The sequence below is a fragment of the Hirundo rustica genome, chromosome 1 (assembly GCF_015227805.2).
Source record: "Hirundo rustica isolate bHirRus1 chromosome 1, bHirRus1.pri.v3, whole genome shotgun sequence".
NCBI lineage: Eukaryota > Metazoa > Chordata > Aves > Passeriformes > Hirundinidae > Hirundo > Hirundo rustica.
Window position 1 is genome coordinate 65,542,916 of NC_053450.1, and position 27,976 is coordinate 65,570,891.

The 27,976-nt window shown below is 43.0% G+C and overlaps 1 protein-coding gene across 11 annotated transcripts in view; it reads right to left on the reverse strand.

Moving 5' to 3' along the window:
- Nucleotides 1-27,976, reverse strand: part of LOC120751994 (poly(rC)-binding protein 3-like) — a 501,663-nt gene that overhangs the window by 21,396 nt on the left and 452,291 nt on the right. For 5 of the 11 annotated variants that reach the window (XM_040062607.2, XM_040062617.2, XM_040062626.2 and 2 more), the window contains 9 exons: nucleotides 27,152-27,175; nucleotides 27,018-27,050; nucleotides 24,125-24,241; nucleotides 17,716-17,847; nucleotides 14,882-15,010; nucleotides 13,898-14,041; nucleotides 9,103-9,159; nucleotides 8,531-8,606; nucleotides 6,702-6,754 (listed from right to left, as the gene is read on the reverse strand). In XM_040062607.2, coding sequence (XP_039918541.1) covers nucleotides 6,702-6,754; nucleotides 8,531-8,606; nucleotides 9,103-9,159; nucleotides 13,898-14,041; nucleotides 14,882-15,010; nucleotides 17,716-17,847; nucleotides 24,125-24,241; nucleotides 27,018-27,050; nucleotides 27,152-27,175 — 765 coding nt within the window. The remainder of the gene's footprint in view (nucleotides 1-6,701; nucleotides 6,755-8,530; nucleotides 8,607-9,102; nucleotides 9,160-13,897; nucleotides 14,042-14,881; nucleotides 15,011-17,715; nucleotides 17,848-24,124; nucleotides 24,242-27,017; nucleotides 27,051-27,151; nucleotides 27,176-27,976) is intronic. The other 6 variants (XM_040062651.1, XM_040062642.2, XM_040062657.2 and 3 more) reach the window with 3 other exon arrangements.

Consider the following 27,976-nt stretch of genomic DNA (forward strand, 5'->3'; position numbering starts at 1 on the left):
GCCACTTGTGTGTGCTGGGATCCTCCAGTGATGCCCGGCTTGTCATCCAGTGCAAAGAATGTGCCATCTCCTAGCCGAGTTTGAGTCAGGCAGTGAGGATTCAGTCCACACTGGTCAAGGACATTGGTGATGCTGGCTGGGGTCTGGATGAGAGGTTTGGTAACCTTTGGCCTGAAGCTCTCCAAAGTCACCCTTCATTGCTGTGACAACAGGATGCTTGGATGCCCTCTCTGACACTGCCTGTGGCTTGTGCAGAACACACAATTCCATCTGCCATGCAGGAAGGATAGTAGTGCTGGGGGCTTGGGCTCTCTCTGGGGTGCCTTTCTCATTACATGTTACCTGCAGCAAAATTTGAGCAGTATCTGAGTATTCAAGAGCTGATGTGTTCTTGAAGAAGTTCAAGAGACATTTGGTTACGGGAATCTGGTTTTACATAGAGACACCTGCCTGAGATGCTTTGCTCTGAGATGGAATCGTGTCAAACTGCATCCAAACACCTCTTGCCCATTTGTGAGAGGAGCCAAACCTACCACAGACTATACCAAGCCTACTGTACACTGTAGTCTAATACTAACTAATAAGTATAATTACCAATGGCACAGGGTCCAGGAGCTCTGTCACTAGTACCCCAAGGTTCAGTACTGGGCCCAGTACTGTTTAACTTGTCCATCAATGACTCAGATGGAGGGGCAGAGGCCTCCTCAGCAGGTTCCCTGATGACACAAAGCTGGTAGGAGTGGCTGGTACCCCACAGGGCTGTGCAGCCCTTCAGAGGGACCTCGACAGGCTGGAGAGATGGGCAGAGAGGAACCTTCTGAAATTCAACAAACCTGGGGGCTGACCTGCTGGAAAGCAGCTCTGTGGTGAATAATCTTAGAGTCTTGGTGGACATCAAGCTGCCCATGACCCAGCAGTGTGCCCTTAAGGCCAAGAAGGACAGTGAGATCCTGGGCAGCAATAGGATTAAATAACACTGCCCCCAGATCATGTTAAGTCATCTTGCCCTCTACTTGCCCTGGTGAGGCCACAGCTGGAGTGCTGTGTCCAGTTCTGGGCTACTCAGGACAAGAGAGACACAGAGCTCCTGGAGCAGGTCCAGTGCAGGGCCACAAAGATGAATAAAGGACTGAAGCACCTCTCTTATGAGGAAGAGCTGAGAGAACTTGGCCTGTTCAGCCTTCAGAAGAGATGACTGAGAGGGGACCTCATGAATGTCAGTATCTGAAGGGAGGGTGCCAAGAGGGTGGATCCAGGCTTTTTTTGGTTGTGCTGAGCAACAGGACAAGAGGCAATCAATGGGCAAGAACCGATGGACAGGAAGTTCCAAATGGATGTGAGGAAGAACTTTTTCACTGTGTGGGTGACCAAGCACTGGGACAGGTCGTCCAGAGCAGTTGTGGAGTCTCCCTCACTGAAGATAATCATGAACCATCTGGACACAATCCTGTGCCATGTGCTCTAAGGTGACCCTGCTGGAGCAGGGAGGTTGCACCAGACTACTCAATGTGGTTCCTGCAACCTGACTCACTTTGTGATTCTTTGAATACTTGTATTATAAAGATCTGTAATATACACATACGTACATACACACACACATAGTATGTACAGGTATATGCATGCATATTTTCCCTCTCTCAAGACTTGGCTGGAAGAGCTCACATCTGATGTGCATCAAGCCCAGCAGTCTGTCTCTGACTGTGGCAGTAGCCCATCCTTACAAGGGGAAAAAAAAAATAAAAAAAAACCAATGTGAGGTATAAAATAAAGTTTTCACTGGTATTTCAAATTCCCTCCTAAGGCTTACAGACCACCTGAGCAGTAGCTGCTATCTCTGCCTTTATGCCTTTATGCTCCACAGTCCATCAGTCTGACAATTACTTTTTGAACCTGTTTCTCCTTTTGCTGTCCAAGGGCATTGATAGCGACTTGCAGAGCTTGTTGGTGTGTTGTGTGTAAGTATCATTATTTGTTATTACACCCCAAAATTTCAGCTAGTACCCTTCTTCTTGATCTGTGAGCACCAGGTAAAAATGTTTCCCTTTCCACTTTCTCTACACCACTTGTGTCTGTCTTCCCCAATCTCAACATACCTCATTTCTCCTTGTCCCAAAAAAACTCCAACCCTAAACACACATTCTGCTTTTTGCCTTTTTCCAACTTTACTCTGTTCTTCAGTAAAGTTCTGCTGGCACGAATGCAAACAGGACTGAGTCAGGAGTCTGGACTCTTAAAGAGTGTGATGCAAAGGTCTCCTATAATTCCTCCCACCTCCAAATTACTGATGCCGATAGTTTCTCCCAATATACTGTGGCATCTCTGGTTCAGGTACCTCTCTTCTATTTTCTTATCTTCCCCACAATGCTAAATATAAATGCTTTATGTATATATATATAAATTCTCCTATAATGCTAAAGCACTGACAGAGTCTAATAAAAGAGTTTGATGCTGCAGAGCATTGACTGCCACAGGAAATGGCATGGAGATTTTAAACACTGCTAAAAAAGAATCAGTTTCCTTATAATGTACTGCTTGTCAAAAGGGCCAAGAATTAGCCTCTGCAACTTGGTATCTGCTGTCAGGAGCAGAGGGGCTGGCCACACTTGTCCACAGGCACTCATGGTTGCCCCTGGTTCTCCTCTGCCAACACAGAGCAAGTCCGCTTGCTTTGGCGAAGCCTCTGCATTAGTTGAGCAAGGAGGTGATGAGCGTCATCATGAATGAGACTCTTCAATCTCTTTTCAGAAAGATACAGGCTGAAACTCTTAGTTTCAGGTTTGGGTTGGTCTGTTTTGTGTTTTTTAACTAGAAGGTCTGGGGCAGAGTTCTTGCTTGGGAGAAATATCTTCTGAGGCAGATTATAGTTCTTTACAAACTTGCAGCAGGGCCCGGAAAAAAAGATGCTTAAATACTCTGTATCTCTTAAGAATTAAACAATAATAATATTAAGAAATTTCCTTGACACAACAATGCAAAATCTGGACAATAATAATTGCACAGACTTTGCAGTAAACCATACAGAAAATTGAGAAAAAATGTGGGCTGCTCCGAGAACATTTTGCGCATGTCGGTCCCACTCCTTGGCAGGGAAGTATTTAAGGTACCATAGGGAAATAAAGGCAACTCTTCAAGTCTGCCTCATCCATCTTGGATGGATTGACACTTCTGTTTCTGTGGAGTAGTGATCAGAGTTACAGCTGCCCTAAAATGTTCTTGGTGCCTTCTGTGGGGTAAGTTGCTTTCCTGTTGCCTGTCCCAGACTGCATCTCCCACATATATGCAAAATATGCCTAATTTTTATGAGACATATTTTTAAATTATTATTGGTTTGTTCATTTACTCTCAATGGGTGTTTTAGGGTATTGACTTACGAAATCTTAAGACATCTGTTATCTGCACCCAAGCGTGCCATCTCTTCTTTCCTTTAAGGTTCTTTCAAGGACCTGTTTGTGCCACTTCATTCTGGGATTTAGGTGAAACACACTTATATTGTGTAACTTGGGCAGCAGTGGAAGGACAGACGAGATCCCAGCAAGGAAAGAAAGGCAACCAAATGTGTCATAAGAGGCTCTGATGAGCTAAATGAGATACTAGGTAAGGACCAAGGTGACTTCTGAGATGGACTGGGACAAGTGTCCTCTTTGTTCTCTTTTTGGAGTTACATAGAAGTTGTGAAAAAATCTAGAAAGGCAAATCTTCTGAATTATTTGGAGAGGAAGCTTCATCTTTTAGCATGTGGAAACTTTCTGTAAAACATGTATTTTTTTATTCTCCAGTATCTCTTTGCTATTGAGCAAGAGGTTAAATGCAATTGTCAACATATTGTATGAAGAAAGCAGCATTGTGTTGTTACAGGAATTATTAATAACAGAAAAAAAAATTCCTGTCACTGCCTAAATGCCAGAGGGAGTGAGGAAAACTTACTTTAATATGAAGCTATGTAATTTGTAAAAGGCTATTGATATCTATTTGCTGTAGACTAGGCTCTCTAATCTCATTGTCTTTACATCTGATTTTTCCCCATCATGTTCTTACTGAGGCATGATTATCATTGTCTTGGTCTCAAAAAGTATGAAGAAGTATGTAGCACATGTAGCTATACACTGATTTCTCTGGTCGCTGCAAAGCACATAGATATTTGTAAGTCTCATGGTGTTCTCATGTGTGCTGGACTTTTACACAGATAAGCACGAATGGTAAGAAAGCTGTGGAACTCGTGCAGCACGGGGACCCCTGGAGCTGGAGCAGGCAGGGGACAAACCATGAGCTGCCTGCAGCTTCCTTCACCTTCAGCCAGATGAACAATCACTGTGCCACACTGATGGCCTGTCCATCCAAACTGGGACTGGCAAATGCTTAATGGGAAAACAAAGTCAAATTGCCACACAGGCTTTGCTGCACAGCTGCTGCTGCCTCTCCCACCCTGACCTCCCCCCACACAGAGCATCTGATTGATCGTGCTGGTGCCATCCCACCCTGCTCCCTCACTGCCTCATTTCTCTCTGCCTCCCTCATATCCTCATTTCTCTTCAAATCACTAAGGTTGTAAAAGGCCTCTAAGATCATGGAACCCAATGATTAACCCAGCACCATCATTTCACCCCTAAACAAGTCCTCAAGTGCCACATCCACAATGTCCATTTGAACACTTGCAATGTCCATTTGAACACTTCGACCTGTCCCTTTGAACGCCAGGGATAGTGATTCCACCACTTCCCTGGGCAGCCTGTTCCAATGTCTGACCACCCCTTCAGTGAGACACTTTTCCAAATATCCAATCTAAACGTCCTCTGGTGCAACATTCTGATTCCATTTCCTATTGCTCACTTGGGAGAACAGCCTCCACCTGCCTACAGTCTCCTTTCAAGTAGTTAGAGAGAACAGTAAGGTCCCTCCTGAGCCTCCTCTCTTCAGGCTAAACACCCCCAGCTTCATCAGCAGCTCCTCATGGCACTTGTGCTCCAGACCCTTCACCAGCTTCACTCCAGCACCTCAATGTCTTTCCTGTGGGGCCCAAAACTGAACACAGCATTTGAGGTGTGGCTTCACCAGAGCCAAGCACAGGGGGACATTCACTAACCTGCTCCTGCTGGTCACACCACTGCTGACACAAAGAAATACATTTTTGGCACTGGGCTGCCTGGAGAGGAGCCCCAGTGTAGCTGTGATGGGGACATGGGACACCAGTATGCACGGTCACACCGGGAGACCCCAGAGAAGGCACCTGCAAAATTCCCAAGCAGCTCCTGCTACCTGATAGGACAAGAGCCTGTTCTTCCCTCTGCCCTGGAACCCTGGATATGCACACAGAGTTCAGGTGGGCAGCACCAACCTTTTGGTCCTCTAATGCACAGCTTGACACCATCCAAAAATCAGAACTCCCTCTCACCTGTAGAGTTCCTGCAGGCTCTTCCTAAGCCTATCCCCATTTTGGGCTTGGCTTTGCTCCTTTAGCAACAACAGCAAGACACACACTGCGTAGCCAGAAAAACCTTCCATGAGAAGCATCGTGTGGATTTGTATCTGCTTTTCACCGACAGTACTGAGCTGGGGCATTTCACACCTCATGGGTGAGAAACTGATGGTTTTTAAACATTTTCTATTGCACTACAGGACCCAGGGCCAACCTTCTCCCTCTCTTTCTCTGCTATGAACCCTGAAAGAAGGTAAGTCAGAAGAGTGACCCTGGATTTACATCTCTGATGGCAAGAATGACATTTGCCTGAAAGTGAAATTAAGAAACTTGTGCTGTAAGGATGAAGAAGGTGCTCCTAAAAAAATACTCAAAATCAATTTGGTTGCAAACTGATAAATCAGCAGGGAATTTTTTAAGTAACAGAAATCTTAAGAAATCACAGCGTTCATACCTTCACTTCTTTGTGATTTTGTATTTTTGCTTACTGTAAATCATTGCCACTGAGTTTAATAGGGATTGCACAACATTTTAACTATCTCTTAAGTAATACAATTGCTATTTGTGATCCCGCTCATGCTTCAAAGCTTTTTTTTTTTCCTGGAGGGGAAAACTTCCATCTTCCAAGTGACTCGTTTGTAATGAGAACTGAAAAAAGACCCCAACCCTGTCTGCAATGAAATTGAATTAAAGGCGAAGGCATTTATACGTGATGCTGGGTATTTTGAACTGCTTTAAGATTCAGCACCATGCTGCTCATGGACACTGGGCCTGTCAATCACAGCCAACCCAGAGCTGCTGGAGCAGGAGTGTTTCTAGCCCTTGTTTTTTAAATAAACCCTTAAGGCTGCAGCTTTACATTTCCAAAGTAGCATCCTGGCTCAGGAAAAATGCCATCTTGGGTAAGGGTGGAGCTCAGTGGAGACAGGCATGGAGGACTCCGGCCCAACACAGAGCACATGGGGCTGGACATTCTTTCATCATCCCCTTTGGCCCCTCTGCTGAGACTACCCGTGCCAGTGCCACTCGAGAGCTGAGTTTTGGGAACCCAGGCTTCTGTGAAGCTGGTGCAGCCCCATGGCACTGGCATCAAGGGGCACGAGAGAGGACAGTCACTCCTGCTGCTGCCATCCAGCATTTCACCAACCCCTCGCACCCCTCCCCACTGTGTGAGTGCTGCACAGTTTATTCTGGGGCTGTTCACAGATCAGCCAAAGATTAGAGGTGTCCCCTCTGGTGGCAGAGCAGCGAGAGAAGAGAAAGAGATACGGACTATTGGTCCACTTACATCATTGGGAATAGTAAGTTCATGGGAACTGGTTGGAGTAGTGGCATCCAGTCCTATTCAGGGGACAGAGGGAAAATGTTACGCCAGCTGTTTGCAAGGAGGGCAAGACACAACAAATGAAATTTTAAAGAAGAAAACATACAGAAAGGAGAAAAAAAAAAGATAAAAGGAAGGAGCAAAGAAAAATCGAGAACTGCTAGTGAAACAGAAAAGAAAGCAAAGGATGCAAAACTCAGAGGGCTGGGCTCATTTTAAATGAGTCTTATTTTAATTAACCTTTAACCCACCAAAGCAACAAATGTCACATGAGATTCCACAGGGTCATCATAAAAAGCTTCTAGAAAATGAAGGGTTTCCTCTAAAAATAGTCTCTGAAGCTTGTTCTAAACACATCGATTGAGAAATTAATAGATGGCTGAAATTGGACCTGTCTGCTAGGAATTCTAGAATACGGAAAATTAAAGTGGATGTCAAATGAACAATTAGCTGAACAAAATACATATTGATGAAAAACAACAAAAAAATTAAAATACGGACAAAGAAATTAACCTAAGAAAATCTGGAAACTATATGTGGGATTAGTTGCTTAAGAAATGTTGGGAAGGGAAATTTTGGAAGGGAGATGGACAAAGTACTCTAAGCTGCATACATTTGTTTGTAAATTGGGTGGACAAAAGGAAAATGCTTAGGAAAAATGGAATTACTGCTCTAACACACAGTAACATTACAGAAACGTACATCTCACAAATATAACCAGGAAAAGCTGAAGGAGCAGGATGTTAATGACAACAATAAGGAAAATACAAAGCTAGGAAAGGCCATTTAGTATTACTTGTAGGTATTTTATCAGATACATCACAAAGAAACAAAAGTGTGTTTTGATGTAATGAATCTTTCTCTTCTCTTTTTTGGTGTTTATTGTCTTATCTGTAAAGATATGCCAAAAATAGTTATTTCCAAATAGAATATACAAAAAATTAATATTCTACAAAAAAGTGACTCTGTTTGTTTGTTTACATTCAATTATGAATTGCATACGCTCAGTTCACACTGAATACCAAATAGTCAAGTTGCTCACAGAATTTGTGATGTATGTGATAAAATGTTATTTGCCATACAGAGCATGTACCAGTACAGATGCATTTCTGTGAAGTTTTTAGATGCCAAGCATGTATATTGTGAAGCACAGTAAAAATGTTCATTTGCAGGCTTAAGTGACTTCTTACTCTTCAATCAAGAATTCAGCTTTATTAAGTATGGAGCAAATTCTAAGTCTTTAACTAAATTTCCATAGCATTTTGTAGTTATATCTGCGTTATCTAGTAGGAAGTGAGCCACTTGTCGCAGCAGTGATTACAGATGCTCTCAAGACATTTGGCTGTACAAGAATTCAACTTGCAGCATGCCACAGTTTCTTTAATTGGTGTTTCTGTGCCATGAGTGCAAACTGTTTTTCCATGTTTGCCTCTCTCTGATCCATGTCACCAAAGCAGGGACAAGAAGCACGCCCAAGCACTTCTCTCAGAACCAACTGGTACATACTGTATGGTCCACAATAACTTCGTGAGGACTGAACAGAGGAAACTCAGGGCTTTTAGCCAAGGGCACAGATGAAGCAATTGTGATTAATAAAAGTAACAAACAAAGCATGTTTTAGTGATGATGAAAGGAACTGTAACAGAGGTACGGGAGGGAAGAAGAGAGATTAATGCGTAAAAAACAGAAGGATTGCTGGTCATTGACCACATTTATTATTAAAATGATGTAATGACCACGGGAAACAAAGCTGTTAAGAAGAAGGACATCCCCAGGGTGTCATGGGTACGTACCAGGGAAACCAGGGGTGGTCTGCCCAAGGGGAGTAAAGGGGGGATGCTGCATAGCCAACTGGTGAAGCTTGGTCAACTGCAGGGCAGGATGGGAAATTAGAACTAACCAATCAAATGGAATTATTTCAGAGCAGAGAAACCATCTTACGTGTTCTAAAACTGGATTAATTAAAATTATATTGAAAAATAAAAGGTTTAATCATTCATTCTAATCTACCATAGAGAAAAAAAAAAAAACAAAACCAAAAACCAAACTGGTTATAAATGACATCTCTACTGTTATTACATGTAATGGCTACTGTTAATATTAACTAATTACTGTAGAATTACATATTAAAAGAACTCAAATATATCACATGCAAAAAGACCAAGATAACTGTCATTTGTTCCTGGGCCATTGTACTTTCTAGCAATTATTACACAAGGTAAGAGATGCAGCTGGCCTAACACTTGGCTATACAGTGTGTTGGTCAGGAAAGGTGAACTTAGGCCATATCTTTATTGCTAAGTGTAGAAAGCAAATGCTGCCCAGAACAAATAAGAGGGAGAGGAACAAAACGGGAGTAATTTACATGTGCTGGACTCACGTCTGGATGAGGGATGGCGTACTGCCCCTGAATCGTGAACGCCTGGAAACGACAAGCACAGTTAAGACGTGGGTTAGTCAGGTGGGACAAGCAGCATTCCCGTTCTCATCAGAAAAGCTTCCCATGCCCCCTCCCCACCCCAGCAAACGCCACTGCACTGCTTTCCACACTGAGTGAGGTTTAATTGTCTTGTGCTGCTTGATAACCCTTGGCACAGTACAGAAAGGTCTGTGTCAGGCTGCCACGCTCCCCTTGCAAGCAGAGAATGCCAAGTGCCGCTGCCCGAGCTCTGATGATCTCGGCCCTCAGGACCTCTCTTCAGTCCAGCTCTGTTTGCTGGGAGCAGAGCTGAGGACACTGAGGGGGTCAAGGAGCACAGGTGGTGGCCAGTGACACCAATGCACCTAGGGAGATGCTGATACCACAGCAGCAAGAGGCACGGTGAGGAGGGGACAGACCTGCTCAGGGGATGCCTGGCCCCGTCCTCCAGCTCCTGACTGCTGCCAGGTATGTGCAGGGCCATGTGCCAGCCGGCTCTGAGCCACCTTGTCTGGCTGCTGACAGCCACAGATGCCAAGTGCCAGCAAGTGTGCCCTGGGACACCTCATGGAGTTCATGCCCAGGCTGCTGTGCCAGTGAGCACGTGTGCTGATGTCAGTCTGTGCTGCAGGGCCTGGGCACAGGGCCAGCAGGCCAGTTTGGAGACAGGAGCATCACAGAGACCCCCAGCATGGTGGGTAGTCTTATCTTCCACAAGGAGACAAATATCCTCCCTCCAAATCCAGCCACTGCACCACAAGAGCAGTACAAGGGATGTAGTTTCTGGCATCATTTCTGGAAGCACTGGGGTGAGGTGCGGGGGCAAAAAAGCACGAGGGAGGAGAGATATGGCGGCACGCCTGGCACCAGTTAGCACAGCCCTTTGTTTTTCCTGCTGGTCCTGTTCAACTCTGCAGCAGCCTACAAAAAACAAACTGCAGAGAGTTTATGATTCTCTATTACGTATGAAAGGAATGGCATGTCAGAGAAATTTTAATGTGCTTGAGCTTAGACAGGCAGGAAAGCAGAAGGACAAATTATAACATAAATATTTGTAGCGGGAGAATTACAAACAGGAACAGAGCTAATTAGCTTAGTTTGCAAAATGCTTATTTGACAAAAGGCCTCTTAGAAAGTAATGAATCCTCTGCAAATGATAAAACAATTCATTTAATGGAATTCGGATATTAAAACCTTTAATGTCTCAACTGCATGATGCATATTTCTGCAGCAGAACTTCCCTTCTGGAGAAGAAACATTTAACCCAGTTTTTCAATTAGTTATAAAGCCAGGCCGTAATCTGGCAAATATTATGCACATGAGCAATTTTCAGGGAAAAGTGTGTATACCAGGCTCTATGGCCGGTTCATGGGCAAACATGCATGTGCACCTATAGGGAATGGGCATCACTGATGGGTTACATATCACAAGAAAAGTTTCCAGTCCACAAAAACAAGTGATCACTGCCATCAGTGGGTCTAAAGAAAACAGGTATTCAAACAAGCAAAACTTGTTTAACTCTTTCACCAAATGAGGACAACCTCAGTGGGGTGGGGGGGGGTGGGGGTGGGGCTCTGTGCTCAGCCAAGCACAGAGGCAGCTTCAGGGAGGTTACATCTGGGTCCATGAGCACACAGTGGGTTTGGAAACCACCCTTTGGTGTCTGAGCATCTGTGCTGGATCACAAGTGTCTTTCCTGGTCTCAGCTGTACTTCAAATTTAGCTGAGAGAACATATTTTACATGGCTGCTTTCCAAGCAGTGGTCTGCAAACCAGCAAGAACCCATCACAAAAAAGTCACCAGCAAACCTCACAGAAGTCACCCCTTCCCTCATCATTCTGCTCTCTCAAGTTTCCACACATACACAGAAGGAAGCAAACAAACTGGAGGAGCAATAAAAACAATGAACATTCAGATCTCAGACCAGGTTTACTTGGTTGCTTGGCAGTCCATGAAAACCATCAAACCAGATTGGACAAGGTGGGTCTTGAATTTTCTTCCCCAGTCAAAAAAAAAAAAAAAAAAAAAAAAAAGTTTTGATTTCTTAGGTTGCCAAAAGGTCATTTGATTGATTTAGCTTGAGAAAACAGTCTCTGTCTGCTTCACCCCTTGTCAGGCGAACTGTGTATTTTTGAGGCTGAGACCTGGGGCTTGCTAAGCTCAAGCCTGATTAGAGGCTACTAAGACATCTGTCCGGTAATGTTCCACTGAGCACACGGGCCTTGGATCTGCTTCCATCAAAGTCAAGTTAACTTCCCAAGTGATGTACGTAACAGCAGGGATCACCTGGTCTGCACATTCTCCTCAGTTCAGACCATCATACTGGTAAGAGACATAAAGCAAAGCCACACCCTCTGAGTGCCCATTTAAACAATGTAGCACACAGGGTAGAAGTTTCCAATTTAGCCATTGTACATGCTAAATAACACTAGAGGCAGAGCAGGGCAGCGTTCAGTTTCCTTTTAGTTTCGTTATGCAATGCAGTATCAAAGAAGCACAAGAGAATTAAAAGCAAAACTTAGAGTGGAAGAACCCCAACTTCGTAAGGAAAGCTAGAGATTATATTTTGCTAATGTTACTTTTTTTACTAAGTGTTAAACAAACAAAATCCTTTCAAGATAGCCATGATGTAATTTAGAATAGAAAAATAACTTCTGATAGCTTAGCTGAAAGGTTGAATGGAACTGACAGTGCTAATAAAATTTTATTTTTGGTATTAATTTTCCACTTATGGAACCTGGTTAAAGTGTCTCTCCATACTGGTGTCCAAACACACGTTAAGCATCTTCTTAAAAATTCTGCTTAGTCAGAGCACACAGAAATTCAAAGCACACAGAAGGTGTCTGCTTCTTGCACTCTTTCTCACATCAACAAGGTTGCACTTAGAAAAGTGAGAACACTTTTTTAACTGATAAAACTGAAGATGACAAGAGCTATTAGACCTGAAAATAGGATACTTTCAATTATTTATACAAGCTGCTCAGCACCCTCTAGCAACAGTTTCAATCCTTTTGAATAATCATATACAGTCTTTGAAGGCAGAGGCAATTACAACACTGGTAGAATGGGCTGCTGCATATATACACACACACATATTTCTTAAAGGAAAGCACTGCAATGTAAACTGACATATATGGAGTAAATTATTCTGAAATTTCAGTCATAGACCAGTTTCTGGCACATTATTTTACACTTCAATTCAGCTTTGGCCACTAAGCAAGCAGATTTCTTATTTTGATGACAACAAGTAACAGCAGTAGGCTCGAGCATGATGAAAGCTACTACATCCAGATCATGAGAACCTGGATATAAATCAGAACAAATCATTACAGAGTAGAAGGTAAAACTGTGGGACAAAAAACATCAGGGACAGTTCACGACAAGGGCTGTCAGAAATATTTTGGCGTATGCTTGGGAGGTGCAGGATCTTCCTTATACACCAGCAGATTGTGGCGGCACGGGTCATCACTGCAACAATGTCAGCAGCACCTTGGGCACTCAGCCCCACCAGGAACTTGATATCCAGCTTCTCATACAACCTCCAAATTGCCCGAGGTGGGACACAGTCTGTGCCATCAGCCCACACCCCGTGACATGGTGATGACCTTGGATGGGCTGATGGGATGGGACAGGGAACCTGCCTGCAGATGTTCCACCCTGCAGGTAATTGAGTAATTGCTTAAAAAGAGACATTGGCATCATCTCGGGGAAAAGATCTGGTTGGGTGGGAATGCCTTACTGCCAAGAGATTTTACATATGTTAATCCTGAGTACAGATATGTCTGCCTTCCTCTAGGCTGGGTTTATGGGGTCAATTTCCCCTTGAGTTAGGCAGGGCTTGCAGCATCTCGCTCCTTCACCACTGCTTGAAGCTTGGCGGCTACACACGTCCCCTTGTCACCTTCCCATGGTGTTCTTAGGGTATTTATCAGCTCTGTTCATCACTGGCTCTGAAAGCTGCATTCTCCCCGCAATGGACGATGGCAGAGCATTCCTGCTGTGCCTCTGTCACATGCTGCAGACCTATTTCAGACATTACTAAAAGACACAGAAGAACCAATTGCATGTGGGTTTTTAAAGGCACATGAGAACCCTGACTGATACAACTTAAGGTGAAGGGGGAATCATCAACACTTCCTTACATAAAAAAGAAAACAGGAATGCTATTCTTTTGTTGTCAACCATGATTGGGAAGGACTATACTTGCATGTAAGTAGTTCTAGCCACCTCAGAATTCCATTGCTACTTGCTCCCGAGGGACTACAAGCGGTGGAAACTATGTGTGCGTAAATCCTTACTGCAAAATGCACTATTTGGTCCCAAAAAGTATGAAAACTATGAGAGAAAAATTACACTTTTCATTAGCAGAAATGTCTCACTGTTTCATCATCTCTGAAAACTGACAAAATTGCTTATACTGCCAGTGAAGCTGCAAGTTAAGAAAAAAAAAAAAAAACTGTTACAATAAGCAGGGCTGCCCCACTCAATGAGCTCCTGATTTGGACACCTCTCAATCTGCAGAAGGGCAGATTTAATTACAGAAGTTAATGTTAAGTTAACTGTAATTAATTACTTAATTACAGAAGTTAATGTTAAATCTTGGTAAATTCAAGACAGTCACAATTTTGTGTAAAGTTTGCAATGCAGTGTTCTCCTGTCCCGCAAACTGTGAGCACACACAGCAGACAAAGCACAACAATACTCTACCAGGCAAGAAAGAGTAAAAAGTTGAACACTAACAGGCGCTGGCTGAGGCTGGGCCAGGACGGTGTGGTTTCCAGCTGAAGCCAAAATGGTGTCTGCTCTTACCTGGCCACCTGCAAAAATGATAGGTGCAGAGGCAGGTTTGGGACGGTAGGGGATGGTGGCACCTTTGGGTGGGGACTGCAGACAAAAACACAAAGCAGTCAAAATGCGGAATGGAGCAGAGCTTGTATTAAAAAGAGACATCTATTTGAAAATATCGGTGACCTCAGACAACAAAGACATGCAGACAACCCAGCCCAGCCCAGCCTGCCCTCCACCCCGCCCTCCACCCCATCAGACCAAAAGTACATTAGAGGCTGCCTGTCTGGGCTTCAAGGGAAGAGCTGAGGACCTGGGTGCATGGCCAAAACAGGCAATGGGGACACCTGTGGTTTCATTACCGCCATTGTCATATGAAGCTATGAAGCTTCAATGAGCATGTTAAGGCATTTCAGGATACATGGGCATAATCTTGGAAATGGTCAATGGTTTGGAAATTACGGGCATTTTCAGCAAGGGTTAAAATTTTTATATAAATTTATATATAAATTTATTTTGTGTATCATTTAATCTAAAGGCTAAAAAACTGCCATCAAAATGAAACTTACTGGTCTTATGCAATGACCTGACCCTAAGGAAGAAAAAGTCCTGGCTGGTCAGAACTATTTCTATTTTAAACAAGACCTAGATGTTTTCTGCCTTATTCTACATCAGAATAAAATGTGTTTCTTTCAGAACAACTGCAGCTTTGTGCTGGACCTGGTTGTTGTTTGACAAAGTCATGACAGCCTTTGACTGCTAAACCTTGCTGTGAGAGGTTCTCAAACACCAGGAAAAGCAGAGTTTACAGAGCCTCTGGAAATCCCTGGCACAGGACGGGTAGGCAGCACCCCAGGGGAACCCATGGAAATTAACAATTATTAATAACGTGTTTGAGCATCTCCTGAGTGAGAAGGGACACGCTGGGTGCTCGCTTACCTCCAGCATCACCACGCAGATCTGTTTCACACACTGGATGATGGCGTCGGGAGTGCCGGATATGGTCACCGCGCGCTCCGTTGAGTTGGGCAGCATGTCCCCTGCCACCTGCACCTGCGCTCCTGTGGACTTCAGCACAGACAGAGCAAAGACACCGTCACTACCCTGCAGGCAATGGCACCTCTCCAGTCATTCACTGATACAAGGGAGGGGGTGCACCCCTAAACTACTTGTCTTTTCTTTGCTGGATGTGGTAGAGCACGTGTGGAAACTCCTACCCGGAAATGGATTTGGTTGTTCAAGCCGGTTTGTGACACTACCAGCCTAGGGAGGTTAGTGAATCAAACTGTGACCTGAACTTCAGGAGAAGCATTTTAACTCTCTCAAAGACAGACAGTTGCAATGCTGATTAGGAAGTGAAAAGGGTGAAATGGAGCACTCTTCAATAATAAAAAAATAAAAAGGAAAAAACCCTAATAATTGAACAAGATTGGTTAATCAAACAAGACACTCTTTAATCTGATAAATGGCTCTTTAATCTGCTGATGGCTGACTTGTGTCTCTTGTTGAAATTCAGAACTTCCTTATGCTATACGGTACAGAAGCACCTCTAAATCATAATTAGTGTTGATTAAATTTATGCATATCATCAACTTTTAGCTCATTAATGAATCCAAGAAAGTAAGAGCCACTTTTGGGGTTTTTTCTCCTCTGTTTTTTATATTTGAGCTTGGCACTAGTGTGTCTTAGTTAAAAAAACAAAAACAAAAACAAAAAAACCCCAACAAAACAAAACAAAGAAAGAAGAAAATAGAGGAGGCCCAACAACACAAACATAGAAGACTTTTTCAGTCAATAGAGAAAAACCCAAACATGTGATGCTAACTTCTTTAACATATTGCACAGAAGATTTATTCCTGATTGTTATTGCGATGCAATATTTGGCTTTAAAATACAAGTATTTTCAGTAGCCATTGACTTTGTGTCAGTCAGCAAGGAGTTAATTTGTTTTCCTGGTAGTTGAACACAACACACGTGTTATCCCTCTTTCCAAAGACCGATTAATGTACTGATTTCATCTTCTGTTCACTAGGCCAAAGTATCAATTCCCACACTTATAACAGACTTCGGAATTTCACTGTAATTTGATCAATCCCTCATGCTTTTGTTTTCTTTTTTTTTTCACAATCTTATCTCAAAAATAGTACTTGCAACCCTACATGTTGTTCCTGGGTGCATGACTGAACACAATCCCCCCACTCCTTTTGCAACTGCTTCATGTGCTGTGTGATGATGAAATGAGACCACATCCTGGGCTGGATACTCCTGGACTTCCCCCTTTCCTGTATTTGCTTTTTACCATTCCTGGGCATCTGTACATCCAGCACAAACGGCTGCCAAATACCAGAGTAATTTATGCATTTATTCCCAGTGCTAATCTTGTTTATTCTCTGACTTCGGTCATATATATCAGTGGCAAGAAACAAGTAATATTTTTTCCATTACCCTTATGCTTAGGAAGATGTGCAGTGTGATTTCTCGCTACATTAGCTTTTTCAAAACACCAGACATGATCCTTTTACTTCCTTGTACCAGGCTATAGGCAATTGCTTCTGAAACTATGCTCACTAGGATAATCACTTCAGTCACTTCAGTCACTTCATTTAACCAACAGACCAATCTCACCTTTAAAGACCTATGTCCTGAGCACATTCCTACAGTGCTCTGAGTGAAGTTACCAATATTTAATATAAAATCCAAAGTATGGACAGCTGTAAAACCTAGAGGTAAGCAATCACTAGCATGCAGTTCACACTCATGCCTGCTCCTATTTTAGTACAACTAAGAAATCAACTTAAAAGCTCCATAAAACCACGTGCCTTGAATCCACATTTTAGATTAAAAAAACAGAGTTTCAACTTCATAGAGCCTGTCAAAAGCCTTTTTGATTTGACACAAGAAAATTAAAAAATGGATCAACATGTTATCTTCATATTAAAAACTTCATCCCACGTTGGAATGAATTCAAACTTAGAAGCAATATTCTCACTTCCTCCAGAACAATAATCCATTTTTCTGAAATGTCCTATTCAGATTTTCTCTATAACTGAGCATGTACCTGATTTTCTTGTATGAGTGATTACAAACACCACATTCTTGGTTATAGCATGTGCTATACTGTTACAGTCATGCATGGAAGAGTTAAAACAGGCATTGTACGGTACTTATTGCATTTTTTGGTTAGACAAAAATGTGACTCCTAGCATAGTGAATGAATACCTCTAGCTAAAGTCTGGAGCAAAAATAAATTCTGCATGTGTTTGGAATGCATCAAATCAGATCACCCGTGGTCCACTGACATTAAGGAGAAATAGGGAAGTAGCATGAAAATCACACTTTTCTAGAAAGTAGACCTACTAGCCTGGAATCCCTACTGCTGCTTGGGCTTTTCTCTGACTTAAGGGTGGTAACTAATTTGGAAATGGCTGCAAGTCTTTGACTTGGGGTCCTCCGAGTATTGCTGGGCAGGGGTCTGTGCTGGAAGAGAAACTTGAAGAGCCATTTGTCACTGTTGCTTTGCTTAACTGTGCATGAAAGACTTTATACATTGTAAAGCTGTTTCTCTATTTCACACATATTCTTTAGTGTCAAGGAAAGTACAAGTCCAGCTGTGCTGGACCCTCTGCTTCTCCCAGAGCAAGGCTTTTCCAGGTTTTTCAGTCAACGCATGCTCATGGATGTGATCAGCAAAGCGCAGCGGGTGATGCCGGCAGGGCACACTGCAGTAGGATGCTGAGCTAGCCAATGTCCCAAGCGCACATCCCAAGACTTACCTCCCTGATTTCTTTGATTTTGGAACCTCCTTTTCCTATAAGGGATCCACACTGACTTGCTGGGACGACGAGCCGCAGTGTTACGGGCGGTTTGCTTGTCACCGAGCTGTTTGTCATCGAAGCGTTTATGTCCTGTAATCACAGTGTCAGCGAGTATTAGCGGGGGATTTGTCACTCCTGGTGAGCGCTGAAGGGCTCAGAGCAAATGCCCAGGCTCTCTGTGGAGACCTGGGGAGTGCGCAACCAGCTGTGGCTGCTTTTTGTGGGATGGAAAGCCCACCACAGCTCTGCCAGTGATACATTGCAAGCATGAAGTGGCTTGGGCCAGAGGAACCCTTCTGATGTCTGGCACTGCAAGATCCGTGCTGCAGGATCAGAGGGCAGGACTAGGAGGAGGAGGTGGTGTCTGCCACTAGATCAGCCAAAACAGGTGGAAAAGGCAAAGAGGCTTTTGGATTCACAGGACTCCAAAACCTGTTTCGGTCTGTTTTGGTCTCTTTTCCACCACCTCAGCTAGAAAATTTACACTGTGTAATACGTCTCTACATTTCACATGTCTCTTCCCAGATTTGATTCAAAGGAAAATGGTAAAAAAAGGAATGACAAAGAACATGTGAATAACCTGAAGCAGAGAAAATAAGATGATTTTGATGTCTTCTGCCATCCTCTAGGTTTAATGTCTCTTTTGTAGCAGATCCATAAATATTTGTAGCTCTACACAATTTCTAAAATCTTTTCCATTGTGGTTATGTAGCCAGAGCACAAAAAGCTCACTAGAACTGTAAATTCCTGTGTCCAGGTAATGTGACATACATCCATGTATCCCACTATCCAATGAGACTGCATTACACACTCACACAAGCACTCCAACTCACTACTGATTGCAAGGTTTAAATTGTTTTAAATATATTTTGTTTGTTCAAAATCTTGATCAAAAGACAAAACAATCCCTCTAAAGACTTCATCACAGAGAAAAAGATAAAGCTTATCTTCCCACTGATCAGTGGAATTTGAGGGAACTTAGGATGAAAAAATAAATAGCCACCAGCTGCACTGCAGCTGATCAACAGCTCATGAAGATGTCAGAGTGTTTTGGTGACACTAGCTATGAGCTGAGAAGACTCATCTGTGAGGTGGCATGGCACAGCCATCATACTCCTCACAGGAATGTTACCAAAAGATTAGGACAGGAATGAGAAAACATGCATTTCCTATAAAGTCATTTATGATGCAACAAGAGCTCCAGCACACAGAACGGATGTGATTTCCTATGCTTATAAAGACTATCACTTAAGAAAAGGAAAAAAAAAAAAGTGTCTATATTGTGCAATCAGGAGCCCAAATTATTAAAAAACCAACCAACAACTAAACTATTCAGCACTTCAAGTAACTCTGCACATCCCTCTGATCTAGTGTGGGAGCCCGATGACACCAGCACTGATTCCTACAGCACCACCCCAACTGTGATGGCAGCATTCTTCCAACCAAGAAAAGGCTTGGTATGACCTTAATTAGTATAAAAGGGGAGAAAATAAAATCTCCAATGGAACAAGGCTTTGTTGCATGTGACATGACAGCTATCAAATCATTCCTCTGCCAGCCAGTAGGAACTCACATTCTGTTTAGTGGCTGTGTCAGTGAGAGACTGCAATCCAAAATAAAGCCAGAGGGTAACAGAATTTTGCAGTACCCATGTATCTCAGACAAAGTTATGCCAATTTTTCAGCTGGAAGATGCCATCTCACCGTATCATGTTTGTGTCAGGTGGAGGTAGCTGAAAAATCCTCTTCAGCCACACAGCATGAAACTTAATAATGTCTCCTACTTCCATATCATATGGACTGGCCTCAAAGCCTTCACTGAACTTTCTGCCTTCAAAAGCACTTTGCAGGAACTGGAAGCCACTGTTCTCTTTATTTTGTCCTCATCATTTAAGAAGAGCAAAATCTAAACATGAGGGCTCAGCAGCATGGCGTGCATACAGGAATTATTCCAGTTTAAAAACATGACAAAGGAGAAATAAGCAGAAAAAACATCCCCATCAGAACTGCAGGCTTCTGAGGAGGGATGGCTGGAGACTTTCCCACAGAATAGTCATCTTTCAAACTGGGCGATTCCTATTTATTTAACATCTAACTTTTTGTGGCATTGCATCCATTCCTTCTGGCAGACACAACAGCCGGACCTTGTGTGGCTTTCTCCCTGCTTGGTGGGCTGCTCCTCAGCCAAGACAGGCTAACTGGGAGCCTGGAAGTACCGAAGAGCCAGCAGCGTCCCGAGCTCTTGGCATCCCAGGGTCATAGCACATAAGGCTTCCCAAGACAAACTAACTTGGCACCTCAGAAATCCACCAAACCTCCAAGGAAAAAAAAACACACCAAAAGTCCTCTTTTCTGGTTTCAAAGGAAATGTTAAACTTTCCAATTTTCACAGCGAGGAGGATTCTGTGAGGTGGCTCCTCACTTGGAAATGCCCACCAAAGGACTGACCACAGTTGTACTGGCAAGAATTAATGTTTGTCAGAAAGGCATCACCCTGACTGCTTTAACACCTTCCTTTTCTGTAGCGGCGTGTTTTAATTTGTTGGATTATTGATGAGTTTCGTGTATGTTTTAAAGCTCTCTGTAATTTGGTTCGTTCCTTGTACCCCCCTGTTCTCCCTCAGTGGTTTTAACCTTGGTATTGTTATATAACTTTTCGTTAAATGTCAATCATCCCTACCCCCTCTACCCTAGTTGTCAATCCCCTCTCTCTCCCCTTGGGCGCCCTGTCAGTCACTTTAGGGCCCTTCCCTGGGTTCTGGAAAGATCCAGGAAGGGCGTCGAGTGGTTGGTGGGTGCCCAAGCAGTCTCCTCCCTCCCTCTTGGGATTGGACCCCCATTTTATGGTTAACGCCCCCAGTTACACCCCCTCGTTTTCCCATTGGCTGACCCGTTGTCGCCTCCCCTGAACCCTCCCCCGGTTAAAAGTTCTTGCACAGCTCTGCTCGGGGCTCTCCGAGAGCAGTGGCCTCACGAGGTAGAGCTCCGTCCTTTGCTCCCTGAATAAACCATCTTTTCGCACTGCTCTTCGGAGTCGGCTTCTTCCCTGCCGCCGTGGTCGTGATTACATCTTCTGTCCTGTCGCCTGGTGGGGAACCAAGTACCCACGGGGAGGAGGTGGCTTGCGTGCCTTGCTGCCCCGACCCACAGAACGCCAGCCGCAGTGCCCCTGAGCTAGCCTGTGGTCTGTGTGAAGCGACAAGGCACCGCGACACTTTTCTCCTTCTTCCTAGAGCTAAGCAAGTTCTTCATAGATGTTTACAGAAGAACAAGGATCCAAAACCTCTTTTCTTATTTACCTGGAGAAGGTCTGATTACTGAGCTGTGCCTGCTGGTTATTCCAGTGCTTAAGTACCATGTGCTTTCAGAGGATTATGCAGACTAACAAGCAAAGCTAGAGCTGCCCCACTCAGCAGTGAAACTACTGCTGCATTTTTTGGGTCTCAAGCCTCCAGTCCAAAAATGACTGTGTTAAAATGCCCCCTCTTGCAATTCCAGTGGTCTGCCTGGGTTAGTGTCATTTTCTAGCAACTCTCTTTCTCCCCTGCAGGGAACACTTTAGGTATTTAAGTAAACACCTTCTTAGCTTGTAAATTCATCCTAGGACTGCTAGAAAAGCAACTTCCATTTGGAAGGCTGTCAAAGCAGAGTCATATAAGGCTACAGAGCAACCACAAGAAAAACTTAACCTTTCTCATTTTCCTATCTATCTGACATATTTTGCAATTTTTACTAACATAGGAAAATCGTTCTAGGACTTCCTAGATCTGCTCATCTCCAGGTATACAGCTGCAGGGTGGAAATTAAGGGTCCTAGGTCTTCATGTGGGCATGCCTAACCAGCACCAAAAAGATCCCTCAAAACAGCAGTCTCACACATGCATCTTTTTTCTTCTGTTTCAACATTGCTGCAATAATAAGGGCTGGACTGAATTTTTTAAATGGCTGAAGAAATCACCAGCAAAAAGATATGCATGAAAAATATCGCTCAGTAGCTAGCTAATTTGTGATTTTTGAAACACTACTTTATTTTGCCTCCAGAGTGCTACAGTTACCTCATTTTATTGGCAGGAAGATTTATAAGAAGCCTAACTGATTACATATATCAAGTATTATAGATACAATATGTATTACATATACATATTTCTTTACTGCTGTTCTTTTAAATATACCACAAACCAATTATGTTAAAACTAAATACAGACATTTCAGAGCAGTACTTGATCTGCAGAGAGTGCCAATACTCCTTTGCTAATGTTCACATGAAGAGCCCAGGCTACCCTCTAAAACCTGCAAGTGCACATAAGCACAAAATCCAGCCAGATGCCTGAAGTCAGCTTTCTTTGCATATTGCTACCTACAGCACTTTCAAAGACTGCGTTGCATTGGGTGGTGAGCTGGGGATCTGACGCCGTGCAGTGTTTGATGTTTGTATGAAAAATGCAGCATTGTTTCCACTGGGTACTCATTTTGGTGGGAACTGGCAGGGATTATCTGTGGTAATGATTCTCTCAGCATTTTACAGGATGAGGAACATGTTTTTCCTGTAGAGAGCAGAGACACTGCCCTCTCCAGGATTCTCTGGAGTGGAGGGTATGGCACTGTACCCCAAGCTACCTCTTCAACTAGAAGAAATAGGGATTGATCCATGATGTGTAGGAGATGAATAAAAGAAAGCGATGACAATAGGAGGTTTTGAAATTGGGTTAGACAGAATTACTTGTGTGGTTCTGCAGGTTTAAACCTCAAAATCATTATTATTTAATTAAAAACTGGCAACCCCCCTCCCCCCTGCCTTCTTATAAAATGTTCCATGCCACAAAACTACGACATTTTATCAACATACTGAAAGTCTGGAATATCATCCGGGAAGATCTAAAAACGCACGAAGGATTGAAGAAATATAAATGGGATTAACACTTGCAGTATTAAAAAAAAAAGGTCATTTGTCCGGAGGCTAACAGGAATGTTTGCCAAGAGTGAAGAGGTGGAAACACCTGAGCAGGAGCTGGGGACACCCAGCACCCACCAGGCAAAGCACGGGTGTGTGCAAAGTATTACACTAGTAGGAGGTGAGGCATTTCCAGCAGTGGCAGAGATATGACAGCGTGGGAAGCAGGACAGGGAACTGTTAGTGCCGTTAAATAACCCTCTGTGGAACTTCATTTGCAACCTGTCCACAATTAACGCAGACGTATAACATAAAATGTAACCGGAAAAAGGTGGAAAGGGACTACTAAAGTCACGAGAGGGGTGGGGAATGCATCCTCTGAAAGAGGAGGTGCTTGGATCCCTCTCTCTGGCAAAAGCAAGGGTGTATGAGGATAAAATCAGTTTTGTTTCTAAATATATACCTAAAAAAGAGAATCCTCAGGGATGGAAAGGCAGGAATTATCTAAACTAATGGCCAGCGCTGGCAATAGAAACAAAGCTGCATGAACTGTTCATGAATAAATTCAGGTGAGGAGTGAAAAGAAGGTGTCTAACGAAGTCATGGACACAGTATCAGGAAGTAGAAAAAAATCAAACTAGTTTTTGATCATGCTGTGAAGTTGCAAGTTATAGACATACAGTTGATTGTAGAAGACAACTGCATCTGCAGGGGCATCTGCTTCTCCAGGAGAGTTGCCTGGACTAGACATACAATTTTCAAAAGTAAAGAGGGTTAAATCCTCTCCAGAGTGACCAGGGTTCATGTTCTGTACTCTGCTGCCTTTTCTGTGAGGTTCTCCATTAAAGTGGTGACTGTATCTAATTGTAGCTGGTAGATGAAACTGAAGGGAATCTCAGCAATTTAGATACATATCTGTACAGAACACTTAGTCTACAGTGAACTGAGCTCCCACCTTACTTACTCTGAGTGCCTCTACTTTAATTGGTTTTAAAAGACAAGCCTGAAATGTGGCAATTGGTAATCATATAGTTTGTTTTTAAAATATAGTTTGTTTTTAAAATAAAAAAAAATCTAGTTAAATGAGTTGTATATTAATTTTGACATATATAACATTTACATCAATACCAACTGGATTCATGCAAAAAGAGAGTTAAAAGTTAGGCAATTATTCTTTTCAAATCAAACCGCCAATGGGAATAGAATTTTTCCAAGACATTTTCCCTACTATTAGCGCAGATTAATAGATGCAATTGCTTTTCCCTGAAGCCTCCAAAAAGCAAAACAAATGATCAAACATCTTGTAAATTGACCCATTATTTTTCTTCAGCATTGCTGCCAAAAGCATTTATAAAAATATAACCACTTTCATTGCTATTAAATAGAACATTAACAAATCCTATTTAACATTAAAGCAAACATGAGAAAATTCAAAGTGTATTTCAGCTTGAAGAAAGAAAAACAGTCATTTTGCTTACCTCTTCAAATTTTAGTGCAATCATAGAAAAAGCTTTAAAAATTGCATCTGTTGGGCCTGTTATTGTCACAATTCTCTCTGGACAAGTGCCTTCTGAAATATTGATTCGAGCACCACTCTGTCAAAAGGAAAAATATTTTTCGAAGTTATGCTTCCCAGGGAGCAAAACTAAGAAGGATTACCGGTATAGTTTGAGAAGGAATACCTCGAGGCATCTAACTCCCTCCCCTACAACTGCAGCCCCAACATCATATAATTTCAGCATAAACTGATCACATTCCAAAAATTCATGTAACCACGGGAAGCCGGATTCTGTCTGGGTAAACACAACTTACGCGGCCCTCTTCACAGTATGCAAATAGCAGCTCTGGAACTCAACGTTACAAATAATTGCATAATCACGTTTTTTCCTTTCCTTCTCGCAGGATTAACCTTAAGTAGGACCGGAGCTGCAGAATTTAAGAGAAGGTGGTCGTCTCCAGGGAGCACTAGCATTTCCCAGGCATGATGCACCTCTCTGCTTTGGAGCCTCAAAGGTGGGGCTTGGCCTCTGCCTCTACTGGGGCCTTGCTTTGCACTGGGGAGAAGGCTCTTTGTAGGTGTGCCTCATGGGAAGGCAGCCAGTCAATATGCACGGAGCATCCCTTTAAAGGAGTAGTGGTAGGACAGGACACACCAACAGTACTGTGTCCATAGGGCAAGGAGCCTGTTGGATGGAGTTAGAAAACCAGGAGTCTCATAGAGAAGCCCAGCTGGCTCTCAAGTATACTCGGTTCTCTTTACGACATTGTGGCAGTGCAGAGAAAACATCTCAACCAGGGGGTTTTATATATTTGAAAATTAAATTTTTTTTTAATGTATATTTGAGAGGATCTTTAGTGTAGGTAATGACCAGTCTAGGTCAGGTAAGAGCCAGTTCTCTGTGGTTTCAGTCCTGGAAAAGTGTTAATGCAGCCTAACAAGTCTCCGGAGCCTCAACTCACCCACAGGCACTGACCTTCTTGGGGATCAGGGCTGGAAGCAAATGTGAGACAAGCTGGGTTAGTTTGGCCCCTTGTCTACAGGGTCACCACAGAGCTGCTGCTGAGCCATGTCCCAGCCTTTATTCACACCATGCTGCTGCACTACTGCAAGAGACTGCATTTACCCATATGACGGCACCCCCACACAACATGAAGAGTGCCAAAGCTCAACACTACTGAAAGAAAAATTTTCCTGCCACACACCTGGGCACGGAACTGAGCATTCTGTGCTTTTTTTCAGGCCTGAAGTTGTGTCTGACATTTTTTCAATGACAGAATTGTCTCTGACATTTCTCCAAAGACAGAGCTACATTTCACACCATAAAGATGATGTGCACCCTGGCACATCTGCCAGGGAAGTCAAAATAAAAGTTGCATTCTGCTTTCAAAGAAGTACTAAAGAAGGCAGTCATTTAAAGAGGGGTCAAGTTATCATCATGTGGAGATACAGCCTTTTAGTCCTGTGCCGATATAAAGATGCATAAAATGCCATTATTTAAAAAAAATAACCAAAAAACTAGTGTCTCCTGACCACATACACGTGACGGCAGGGGTCCAGGATTGGAAGAAGAACATTTGGTATTTATCTTTAAAAATAGACCAAGGATCATAGGTATTCTCTAAGACATTTTACTATTTTACTCAGAAGTCAGGAGCACTCTCCAGTGATGGCTTCCCTTCTGGGCATGCAATTTATATACAAAGGTACCTGATCACGATCATAATTAAAAATGAAACTAAAATGTATTTAATCAATTATTACATTTACCTAGTACACTGGAAACATTTTTTCTTATTTTTTTTTCTTTAAGTCTTAGCAAATATGTGAAAATTGGTGAAAACATGTAATCAAAAAAGGAGCTCGGAACTCAGTCAGCCTGACAATGAAATCTCTATTGTCTATATTTAAAGATGGACATCTGCAATTTTCTTTACTAAAATACTTTGACATTTCCCTGCCACAGGCTTTCTATCAGAGTAGAAAACAACAAAGCAGCTGACACAGTAATGTACTGCAGCTTTACTAGAGCCAAACTGACTTTTCTTGAGTCATTCTCTATACACTGCACTACACTCCTGAAGTTTTAAACAGCAGGATCTTTGACTCTTACTTTTAGCAGTTGCTTCAAAGCAAAAAAATTACATGGTTCTCCACACAGGATGTGCTGCCTGGCAGGACCAGTGTGGGTCTGTAGTCTCCACCTGAGCACACTCCTCTGAGCATAGCACAGCTTGCTCTGTGGCAGGTAAAGAAGCCTGCAGACACTGGGGAGGCTGAGGTTTATGCAGTGCCCTTTTTTAATCCTTTTGTGTCTCCAGCCTTTTCAAAGGATGAGGATGGCAGGTGTGCAGTTCCACCCTGCCCACATCCTACTCACAGCTGCAAAATGAGGAAAAGCTAAGCCTTTGCCAAGACATGGCAGAGAAATGCTCTGGCTTATACACATCTGGCTCCAGCTCTGCTGAAGCTTGTGTCTACCCTCAAACTTGACGTGCATCAGTCTAACGCTAGGTTTCAGGTTTTTGGGAACCCTACCAGGAGGCCAAGCCATGCACAGGACTGATGCTGGCATGTTAATAAAAGATACAGTGGGTCTGATGCACAGAACCATGCTGTGAGCCGTTCCTGAGATAAGGCAGCAGCAGGCACATTGCTATGGGAATGAAAGACTCCAGACTGCTGCGGCGATAAGGAGGTTACATTAACAACAATGTTCAATTTAGGCCAGCATATTTATACCCCACTGCTTGCAAAGAACGAGGATGTTAAACGATCTGCCCACTTGATGGCAGCGTGGGTCTGCACATGCTGAACTCACTGTTCTCTGAGCGGGAAAGGAAGGCAAGTGAAGACATCAAAGCTTGTCTTACCTCCTCCCTCATCTTCTTCACTGTCTCACCTTTCTGTTAACGAAACATAAAAATAAAAAACGTTAGCCTCGGCTAAGAAAAGAGAACTGATATACAATAGTTTGACATGAATATAAATAAAGTTATTTTCTGACCTTTCCGATAATGCTTCCAACCTCCTGGAAGAGAAAAAAAGAGACACTGTGAATGATACGATTTGTTACAGAAGAGCATTTGTGCTGTTCCTAAGCTATTTCACTATCATTTATTTCAAAGCTTCAGTGTGAAGCATGGCTCCCTTCCATTGTTGCTGTATACAAATATGCCATGTTAGATACAATGGGATGGACTAAAAATACAGCTTTGCAGCCAACTGATCGTGCAAGTAAAACACTTTTAAAAGAAACCAATCTTGTGGTTACAGATCAATCCCACTGCTATAAACACAGACAAATCCCTATCAGGGTATGAAAAGTTAAGAAACAACAGAACTGCACAATCTACTGGAGCAAATGAGGCATAATACAAGCATCAAAATAATTGCTGGTTTCTCCAAGGGCAGGCATTTACCCTCCTTACGCCTTGTAATGGTGAGAGGCTGAATTTCCACGCTACCGAGTATTATTGTGTAAACACCTGGTGGCCTGTCTTAATCTCCCTATTAAGCACTTAGGGAACAATAATTGTTAATCACTTTTTAGGGATTTGGGAATTGCTACTGGGCTCCCACAATCTTCCACCAAAGGAAAGAAAATACTGAGAAGTGTGGCTGCGAACACACAGTAGGGGAACAATGCAGTAGTTCTGGCAACATCCCAAGGGTTAAAAGCTTGGTGAATAAAACCAACAGGTAGCAAATATGAAACTGTTAAGACTAAAATGAATAGTCTGGACATGTTACACAAATCATGCAGCTGTGACATCACGTGATGGAGAGACCAGCTAAAGAAAAATAAACTCTCCTACTCTAAGACTGTGAA